Source organism: Acyrthosiphon pisum, chromosome A1 (assembly GCF_005508785.2).
Source record: "Acyrthosiphon pisum isolate AL4f chromosome A1, pea_aphid_22Mar2018_4r6ur, whole genome shotgun sequence".
NCBI lineage: Eukaryota > Metazoa > Arthropoda > Insecta > Hemiptera > Aphididae > Acyrthosiphon > Acyrthosiphon pisum.
Window position 1 is genome coordinate 135,255,446 of NC_042494.1, and position 11,636 is coordinate 135,267,081.

General features: G+C 28.9%; 1 protein-coding gene across 3 annotated transcripts in view; it reads left to right on the forward strand.

Moving 5' to 3' along the window:
- Window positions 1-11,636, forward strand: part of LOC100573836 (collagen alpha-1(XVIII) chain) — a 285,075-nt gene that overhangs the window by 44,878 nt on the left and 228,561 nt on the right. For all 3 annotated transcript variants that reach the window (XM_029488395.1, XM_029488396.1, XM_029488397.1), the window contains exon 4: window positions 3,191-3,496. In XM_029488395.1, the coding sequence (XP_029344255.1) occupies window positions 3,191-3,496 (306 nt within the window). The remainder of the gene's footprint in view (window positions 1-3,190; window positions 3,497-11,636) is intronic.

An 11,636-nucleotide genomic window follows, 5' to 3' on the forward strand; every position in this document is an offset into this window, starting at 1 on the left:
AGTAATTTTCAGATAAAATGTTTATAAAATTGAATATTTAAACTAAAAATAACGCTTTTATTTATTTTGTTGTAACTTGTTGCAATTATGTATATTATTATTTTCAAACACCAATGAAATGTTTATTATTTTAGGCTAATTTAAAGCTATTTATATAATATTATACCAAAACCTTTCCATACCATGTCGTGGTACGTCAGTATTTACTTTTATGTTAATAACAATAATATCGGTTATAATATTACATTATTTATTATACAATATACCTAAAAGTATGATATAATAATTATTATACAACAAATTATATATTTTTGCAAAAATTAGACCGTACTACTTGTAACTATACACACATTATCATAACAATATTATCATATAATACAATATCCTCGCGCAGAATCGTTTTTCGTACACAGTTATATTGTGTTATAATTGTTGTACTTAAATTTAGCACATTGAGTCCATTACAATGACCTACTCATTAACGAAGTATCGTTAAAACCTATACTACAGAAAAGTGACTTCACGCCTTTTTTCAAATGAGCAAGACTTCGTCTTAAATTAATTTGACATTTTTGATAAAATGGTGCGTAAATATGTTTTTTTTCTTAGAATGATTTTAATTAAATATAACCAAAACCCCATATTTAATACACATATATTATATAATAGTAAAGTTATCGAAAAGTAATATTAAAGTTTCGAACGATCTTTCTACTCTAGATTATTCGTACCTATATTCATTAGGGTGGAATTCTTGAATAAAGTTATAAGCAAAAAAACTAATAATATTTATTAGATAATGTAAAACAAAGTTATTTTGTTTTTAGTAATAAGTAATAGTTTTTATTATACATTTTTATACATTTGTACATAATATATACATTTTATATTATATTTCATTATATACTAATTTAACTACCAATTTATATTCGAATGTAGTGCATACCAATTATTTACCAATTTAGTAATATAAACATTTTGCGGCTTCTATTAAAAGAAGAAAATGTTCATTCAGCTTGTATATAATATTAATTATCTATCTTCGGGAGTATTCCTAGAACGAATTTACACAATTAATAACATATTATATAAAAATTTAATGATATTGAACTATTATTGAGAGTACTTAATTTATCTTTACTTACTTTGCCCATTAAACATCGATAGTAGAAAAATTCACATTATGATTTGTTTCAAATGTTTTATTCGATTTATTGATTTACAATAAAAAACAAATTAAAAATGTTTAATGGAAATAATGACAGATGAAAAATTGTATGCAATTATGTCTTATACGAATTTTATTTAAAGAAAAATCTTATAATACCATTACACTGTGTTACTGTTTCATAAATTTGTACACTTCAAATTTGTTTAATATCATGTCCCTACTTTATATTAAAAACATAATATAATAGTGAATGGAAATATTTCATTCGAAACAATTACTAAAATTTGATTCGGTGTTTTAAAAACTTTGTATACAAATTCAATTTTGGTGAGGTACATAAATGATATTTGAGTATTGATAGTGTCAGCAGCGCTTAAAATAAAATATACTAACTTGAACTCACAAATTGCAAAAAATGAATTCAACTTTTTAGAAGTTGTTTACTCAACATTTTTACGTTCTCGTGTTTGATTTGCATTTACCCAGTGGTTTTCTTTAAAATGATTAGAAGTTTTAAATACCAATTTTCTTGTCTTTATCGGGATATGAAACAATGACGGTTGTTCTTCTGATATTTCGTCAGAAACTGGTAATTTTGTGATGTCAAGAATTTTTTAAACAGCTTTGAATTTGGTCTTCTAAAATTTCGAAATTCCTACATTCCTACTTTTTCCACTGAAAAATCGTTTGAAGGTAAGTTAATGATGGTGTATTATCAAAAAAAATAATATTATTATAAGCTAGTTTCCGGGTGACTACTGATTGTCACGTATAGATTAAATATTAATTTCAACTATTTTTCCACCTAGCTAACAAATATACATAGTTTCGTTTTTTATTGATCATCTTTGGTTATTTCAATGTGTTTTAGAATTAGAATGAAAGTTAAAACGTAGACAATTTATAAAATCATTATTATGATCTAAAGCGGAATATAGAATAATACGATACTACAATTTTTCTTCGTTTTTTAAGTAAGTTTAAATTGTGATTTTAATTAAAACTTTGTTTTTTGACACGATCGAAAAAAAAATAAGTTTCGAATATTATACACATTACACATTCATGAGTATAATTTGTCATCACAATATAATATTTCGAATACATTTTTAAAATATACATAGAACGTTTATGAAGTTTGCGTTGAAAATTAAACATAAAAAAGGAAAATATTATTTTGCTATAGTAGTCAGTAATTCATTTGTCTGTTTTTTTTATTAAATAATTTCTTAGATAGAATGATTGGAATAAAATAATACATTTAAAAATAACGAAAAAATAAATGGCCCATGAAATTAACAATTTAGAAAAATCGTGGAAATGGGTATTTTTTAATAATTGTAAGCAATTTATTTAGACGGTAACAACGTTACACATAATAAAAAAAAGTACATGGTGCATAAATAATTGTATTATTATCTTAATAATAATGTTAAATAAGTACAACGAGAATTTGAACACATAAATAAAAATAAACAGGTACCTAATAAAATAATATTGTAGAGTAGTATATTTCACGAAGTTATTGCTCATTTTCATGATATATTATGTTTACCATGATAGGTATAACATTTTATGCGAATTTGCTGAGGCAATAAATTCTTTAATTTTATATTATTATAAAGCAGTGCAATACTCGTTTTAGATTAATATTAATTGAAGAGGTATTATAATAATTTGATTTCTGATGACTAACCACTGATTTCAGATTATGATTTCGATCATATTATAATATATACATACCTATACTCAATATAAAAATGAATAAATTTAGAATATTATATTTAGGCGAAAATAATCTGTTAAAATACACCTATCGAATTTTTTTAATTTGGACAAAACGTTCGAGGTACCTACCAACAATTAAAATAATGACTGTATAATCGGGAAAAATAAAAGAAAACAACAACAATATTATTATTACGACCGCACCTCGTGATGACATAATAAAAATAAAATTCAAAATTGTACTCTACCCATGTCCGCCGTCTCTGATCGCCGCGTCCGTGTCTTTTGCAGGTGGTGCAATTGGGCGTGCAGGTCGTACCGTCGTCATCGAGCGCGATGAACGTGAGCTTCCTGTACACGGACGTGAACAAATACTCGTCGTCGTCAAACGTCTTGGCCACTTTTTCAGTGCCGTGGAAGATCCGGAAGTACATTCGGCTGAGCTTGAAGGTGACCAGGGAGTACGTGCGGTTGTTCGGCAGGTGTTTGGAACCGCAAACCGTGATGGTGGTCAGGGATCCGGTGGAGCTGCTGTTCGATTCGGCGTCCACGTTGTACATCGGCCAGGCGGGGCCGCTGATCAAAGGACCGTTCGACGTGAGTATTGTACCTATGATTATATAATATGATAATGTTATGCGACCGGTAAAGTTTTAATTTACAGGTGTTAAAATATTATGATAACGGTACACAATACGTGCTGCTTTCAAGTGCTCTACTCACCCACCCACCCACCCACCCACCAACTTACCCATCACACTCGCGCGCCAGTACCCACACAGATAATATCATTATCGGCATGTCTCCTCGACGACGTGATAATGATATAGTGATAAAGATAATATCTTATACGAGCGAAACGCTGTGGCGAGTTTATTATTATAATAACAATGTAGGCAGTGAATATTGTCTGCCTAAGAGTGTGTTTCGATAGTAGTTTACGACGATCGTATAACAGCAGCGACAACTGCAGAGAAATATATTTTGGGGAAAGCTCGAGAGCTTCGAGACCGCCGACCGTCGCGCATAGCGTACACGAATCGAAATTATGGTAACTTTCTCGAAGTATATTTTGGGCGAGGTGCCGTTGTTTAAAAACACTTATCTCGTAAAATGGAATTTCTGAGCCGTTTTTTGAGGGTTTTAATCAAATTATTAATTTTGTTTATTTAACATAAAATCCATCTTGCCCAGCGTATTTCGGCACATCACTCGAAAAGTCAGAAACTTTTATACATCTATATAAACCCATACAAATTGTCTACATAATGATATGTATATACATAGTATAAATTTGCATTTTATTTTTTAAGTGTTGGCGTCAATACTAATATTTTAATGAAAAATAAAACTTGAAATAAACGAAATTTCATTTTAAAACTTTTTCTATTCAAAAACGTTTTGACAGTTCGTTATATACTCGTAATATAGATATTGTGTAATGAGCTGTATTAAAACTTTACAAAACCGAACAAATTGTCAAACGCAATAGTTATAATACCTATTTGGTCATTATACGTTATATTATATGAACGTAACGTTTGGTTAAATATTGTAAAATTGCAACAAGAATCCATCAACCTTTTTAATCATTATATCATTTAAATAAAATTATAAGTCAAGTGTAGAAACATGATTTCGGTACACGTGCACTAAGCAATATTGTGATATTTAAACAAAAAAACACTTATTATTTCGGTTTTCCTTAATATGGATTATTCAATTTGTTTTCATATCAAATATGTCTACACAATATTATTTCAACCTAAAGCCTGAGTGCATTTTTTGTGTGTTAAGTTGCGTATACTGTTTGTTTATAATATCAAGTAATTCACTGCTGTACTATAACATAGTAATAATTCGTATTTTGTAGACGTTTGTTTCGCTTTCAATACGAATCAAATCACATCTTTAGTTTGAATATTTTCGCCATGAAAACAGCAATCATATCATATTATTATACTATTCTTTGAACCGTCTGAAATTTTCCCTCAACAATTTAAATTACAATCAAAGTTTTAGAAAACTTTGTGATGGAGTTTCGCTATGAGTTCTAGAATATTATGCTCAAGATATTATAATTAATATCCTTCGAGAAGTCGGTTGTCTGAAACAGTGATGTCGATCAAAACATTCCTCTGTGGTCTATCAAGTATCTGATAGTTTAAATAAACACTTAAATAACACTGCATTAACTATCAAACGAAAATGAGAGTCCATCATTTCCACTGGATATAAATTATGAACTAAACGGACTGCGGACAGAGACTACGCTTTGTATAAATTGGGGAGGATAAACGGGTGAAATAAAATATTAAATTTCAAGTGATCGGGCTGAAATGCTCAACTCATATTATTATCATAACAAGTTCTTAAATAACAACATCTTCGTCAGGTTTGAGTGGAAATCATAAGCCGAACGTGACCAAATCTACTGAAAATTGTACGATCGTGGTAACAAGTGGTTTACCATAGTCGACAGGAGGGCGTGAACGTGCTCAAAGACCTGGGCCGTTGAGAATATTCGTGCTTTACAACCTCAGGGCAAAAGTGCTTAGAGAAAAAAACAGTAATATTATTATTGCAATGTAATAGTGTAGTTACCAAATGGAATGCACGTGTTTTCCCATTTTGTTTTTTCTCAAGATAGCTATTTTTGTAAATAGTAATGTTGCAGCCTAAGTGCGGATGAGACATAAGACTAGGCTAAGTGGACGTTAGTATAATGACAATAATATAAAACCTATTATACAATAATAATATTTAAAACGACAATTAAAAGATAAATATTATTTTTGTAATTAACTTACTGGTATAATATGTGTGGTGTATTGCAGTGAATCGGATGATAATTAAATACCAAAGTCAGTTTCTATTCGGTGTGCGATTGTCTATAAAATTGATCATTAACGATTTGATGTCAACGTTAATAACAATTATAAATAATTTCTATGTAGCCAAACCGTATAAATATGGTACATTGAAAAATGATTTAATCTAATCGATAACAAATAAAATAAAAACCATTTCTACATACTATTATTGCGTCGAAATTCCGTGATTTTTTGTTGTTCATAAAAGTTCAATTGTCGGTGCCTATACAGTAATTTCATACTATAGGTACAATCGTATTTGTAGAATGATTCAACTACCGCCAAACAATAATGGAAGGTTCATACTATTTTGAAGTTTGGTTCAGCATATATCCTTGTAAGCAAGTTATGTTTTTTTTATTCTTCCGACTCTTCCGCACACTAGTAACTCAATGTTCTGTATTGAAACCCAACGAAATGACATGTAGAATACGAAATGTAGGTAGAACATACCCAAAAGTTTTTGTTAACAAGCAAATTGGAGGTGTCACAATAGTTGTAATATACAAAGATTTGAGTTTCGGTGAATTATTGCAGTAGTATTTGTGCTTGTCATTATTTTACCCTTTTTTGGTGGTTATACTTTACTCGTCTGAAGTCCTGAATACATGATAAAAACATTGTTGGAAAATTAATTTTCATTTTCATTAATTTTACCACTGATTATATCGTACAAGCTTCAATCGAGTCACAATCAAAATATGTAAATTTTAATTACGATTTCAAACTGCTAAATTTCTAAGATTCGTAACCAAGTGGAGTTCATTAAGAACACAGTTTACCAGCAATAGAAATCAAGCTGTTTCGATGATAATTTGTTTTGGCACTTTCAGAATACCTAATATCTATCACAAAATATATAGAAAAAAAAACTGAGAGCAGAAACAAAAAAAAAAACTTATCATAATATTATTATAATTCATAAGTTTGTTTTATAACGTCAATATAAAATAATACAATATTATTTTTTTAACACGGCGCATTATATATGCAATTTTAATACATCACACTAACCAGCCGGGTTATAATATTATTATTATTATGGAATTGAAAATGTCAATTTATTTACATAATAATATTATTATACAACGTACTTTTGTTTACCGTTTTATAATGTATAGCGAGTATCTACTGTATTTAAGCACTTAATACAATCTAGATGAGGTAATAATAATAGGATATAATCTGTGAAGTGAATTGATTTCACTCGTTGGGTTGTCGATAATCACCGATAAGCTATCGCAACATTTTAATATGTATATGTTCATTTAAACATTGACTTAACTATATTATAATGTTTACAGACTGAGAAATTATAACAAACTATTAAACATTATTTGTTAGTGGCAAACAACACCACCATAATAGTTTGCAAATGCCAATGTGTTTGGAGAAAAGCGTTTATTCATAATATTAAAATATAATTTGGAATAACGGGGGACGGTCGCGGGTGGCATTTTTCTTCAGCTGAGTCACGGCGGCTGTTGAGAATTGCCGCCATCCCTTACCCGAGCATGGCAGATACCTACGGGTGCCCACTTGAAAATTTTGCCTAACACAAAAAAACGTGTGTTCCACTCTACCGTCCCAAAAACCTACAACACCTACAGCTAAGGGCCTTAGTTTCCGGGCTTAAGACCAGTAAAAAAAAAAAAAAAATTTGAATAACAAGTGATCAATAATACCATTATCTGAAAGTTAAAATCGTTGAAATTACGTATTCGTATCATATAAATAATTGTTTGAAATTGTTTTATTCCAGAATTATTTTTTTACCTCCAATATCTAGTAGGTATATAAGCGAATTATAATGAATGTTAGAATTTAATTATATCTTTGCTGATAAAAATCTATTTGTTCGTGTAATTTTCAATTTGTTACTTACATTGTCTGAACTTTTTTCATTTAGATGAGACTCTTGTATGATGTCTTAAGGTTTCATTGAAATTCGTTTTGCAAGACTTTTGCCTAAATATTAAAACAGACTAAATCTTTTCCAACTTTATTATTAAGTTCATACTATAATTTAAATACTTCTTCATAGAACTATAAGGAAAATTAATTATAGTTGTAGTGTATTGAGTTTAATATAAAAATGTTGTTAATATAGAATTCAAATGATATTGTTTGGAAATTTGTAAATATCATTCGTAAAAAAGGTTTAAAATATAGTTAAAAGACAAAATAAATTAGTGTAAATATGTCACACGAATAACCTAAACGTAAATAAGGTACCTGTATATAATATATATTGTAATATCAGCAATGCGTCGTCAAAAATCACTTGGCACATATTTGAATATTTCATTAACCCATTTCACAATATTATTCAAACCCGTTATGTTTTGATAAAAATAATAAATCAATTCACCAATGAAATGCAGATCCTTTTTTTAAACCTAAACGTTTCAAATTATATGTACTTACCATACATTTTTTTGGCTTTCAATCTCATTTTTTTTCTTCAATAATTTCTATATCATATTATATTATTATCTGTACTTACATAAACTATTCTCTCCAAATCCTTCCCTCACCCTTCCATTATTCCAAACAATAAATTACAGTAAAGATTTATTGAGGTAAAAATACGATGCACTTTGATCGTAATGTATAATATCATAATAATAATAATTGTTTAATGTTTATCGTTTTTAAAAAAAAAACCAAATCCAATCCAATCGATTCGGATTGAAAATAATATTGTATTTTAGCATTTATTTTACACACAACGCGTAGTGGCATATAATGTAGTAGGAACCGAAAACCTCGTCGTGCTGAATGGAAAATAATTCTTGTAAACGCAATTCATTCATTGGCCGGATGCCCGTCGTTTTATTCGATTTGATATATTCGGTTTGATTCGTTTAGCAAACACAGACTGTTTGCAATGGTTTTTTCTGTTTTATTTTTATTTTTTCATACCCGATTCGTTAGCAATCACAACCACGACGACAATGAACGGAAACGTACGTTTGCTTTCCCAAGACTTTTGCGAACTTTATATCGTCTACTTTTTTTTCCTCAGTGCGTGTATCAATTCAACCCACCACTATATGTATAATAGGCACAAATTTTGATACAAAATAAACATATTTATATATATATATATATATATATATATATATATATTGAAAAGTTCGCCAAAGTCAAATACGCGTGGTGCTCGCGTAAGAGGTGACATTTTACCCGCAGTACAGCAAGCCAAAAAGTTAAACTATACCTTTTCGTCCCAAATCTCGATGGAACGGAGGTTACACAAAAACCGAATTCATATACTATTAAATATCGTTCACAATGTACGGACACGACGGAATGATGAGCGTCTATGAGTTTTTGAATTATACGATTTCATGTCATACTTCCACCGCTCACTTTCGTATAATTTTACATAATATTTTTTCCACGTTCAAATCCATTCGTTTTAACTCGTCGATGTCCAAATGGTGTGCCAGAACAACTGGTTTGAGTGTAAGCGATCACTTATTCGGTCACACACGTTTTCGTCTTTTTTTTTATTACAAACTTGCGTACCTTTAATCTATAATAAATATTTAACGAACATATATCAATATTCCGCCGCAGTCAATCCATAGCAATTCAAATATAGTACAGTCTTAATTCATTCATTTTATTGAACACATTATTAGAGTCCAATAGTCCATCATTGTATAAAATGCATCATATGACCATTGTGACTAATATTGCTTAGAGTTATAATAATTCTTAAAAAAACCTGGACAAAAAATGTAGACATTTTTCTTACTTCCTCATACCGGAGTAGTGCATCGTGGTGCGTATCGTGTTATCAATAAATAAACCAATAAATCATGTCATCGTATTCGAAAAACGATTCAAATATTTATTAAGACATAGTTTAAACTGTCAAAAGTTTGTAGTAAATGTGACAAAACGATTTAAAAATTTAAAAATGTAAATGACACCTTTATGTCTCAATTAAATGTTTTAATTCAGCAAATATTAACTGACGAAACCTGTAATTATTATAATAAAACAATTACTTGTTATACCTTTGTTTATCCAAACAATAGTTATATACCTGTTAAGCTACAATTTTTAGTATGTAAAACCAAACTGTAGATAAAATAGTCTGATACAACATACTTATATAATATCTAACTTTATTCAATCCAATATAATATGAAATATTTAGTGAAAGAATCCCTTAATATATAATCCACGGATTAGTACATTTTTAAAATATTCAATTAACTAACACGGTTTCTATTTTATAATATTCAAATAGAAAAAATATATTATTAAACGCTATTGAGACCTTTATGATTATTTATCTTAATCTTTGCTGTTTAGGGACAGTGTGTGAGCTTAAAGTCTACGTACCTTAATAAACACCATAATAGTTTTAATTAAAGCTATGACCTTTATGAAATTATATTATACTTTCGGGTCAATGAGCGCTTATTTTGTTAACTAGAACACTTTTAAATGTTATATAAAGTTTTCATATGAGAACCGATTAATATTAAAGCGACTTTAACAAACCTACCGGGGTTTTACCAGTAAGGAGAAATGTAATTCTTTTTTTTTTTTTTAATAATAGGTATGCATTAGTCATAATATTATATAAAATATGATTTAATGATCGAAACTTGAAACAATGAATGTTATTAAAAATTATCGATTTTTGATTTTTAAACAAAATACAGCTCATCAGTGGTTGGTATGATATGAATTATTAATTTATTTATAACTAAAACTAACGCAAATCATTGATCCCTTTAATGCTACAGAATCACACACCAGTCAAATTATTTTAAATAAAATTCCTTAAAATACAATCTAAAGCATTGTTGTCATTTAATGGCAGTAACAATTACTATTCAATACAACTATTTTTAAACCATACAAATCGTCGATCGTAAACACTATTGGCAGAAATCGGGGGGCTTAATGGGGCTTAGCCTCCCAAAAGTCAGTCAAGCCCCCTTCTTTTTAGTTTTGTAGGATCGAAGCCCTTCCGCTTACATTGATGTAAATAATGTTAACCTCCTCTGACATTTTATTTTATTTATTTATTTCAACGGATCAAACGATCCAATTACAATAATTTAAAATAATATAATTAGTTCATAAATGAACATTAGAATACAGTAATAACACAGTAATAATACAATAATAACAAAAGAATAAAACAGTACAACATATTTAAATCATTTGTTATTGACATTATCCTATTCATAAGATAAGCAGAAATATAATTTGTTTTATGCGTAAAAACATAAAACATAGTGGTTGATCTAGTTCTACACTGAGGGACATAAAAATTGAGAAAACCTAAAATTTCAGGGAAATTTATATAACCTAGGACGAGCTTAAATAAAAATTTTATATCATATATTTTTCTTTGTTCGGATAAACTGCCAATATGAAAATAATGTAATAGTGGTTCATAAGGAGAATGAGGCGTACGAGTTAAATTACATTTGAAGGCCATAAATCGAAGGAAACGGTTTTGAATATTATCTAAACATTGAATTTGATAACTTAAGTAAGGCGACCAAACAACAGGGTTATATTCCAATTTTTATCAGACTAATGTAGTGTATAATGTTTTAAGAACAGCAGGTGTGGGAGCCGGGAGTGATTAACGGTATTACACGGTCTCGACTGTCTAAGTTAAGTGTACATTTTTGTATCTGTCCCGTAATTACTTATTCATAAATGTATAATAACTAAATAGGAAGATTGGTAAAGGAACTCCTTGTTTTTATTACAATTCAATATACTAGATAGGTTTTTTATAATAATAATATGGTTTAATTTACAACTGATTTGCATATGCACAAAATAATAATTAATAGGTATGCCCCGGTGTACAACAG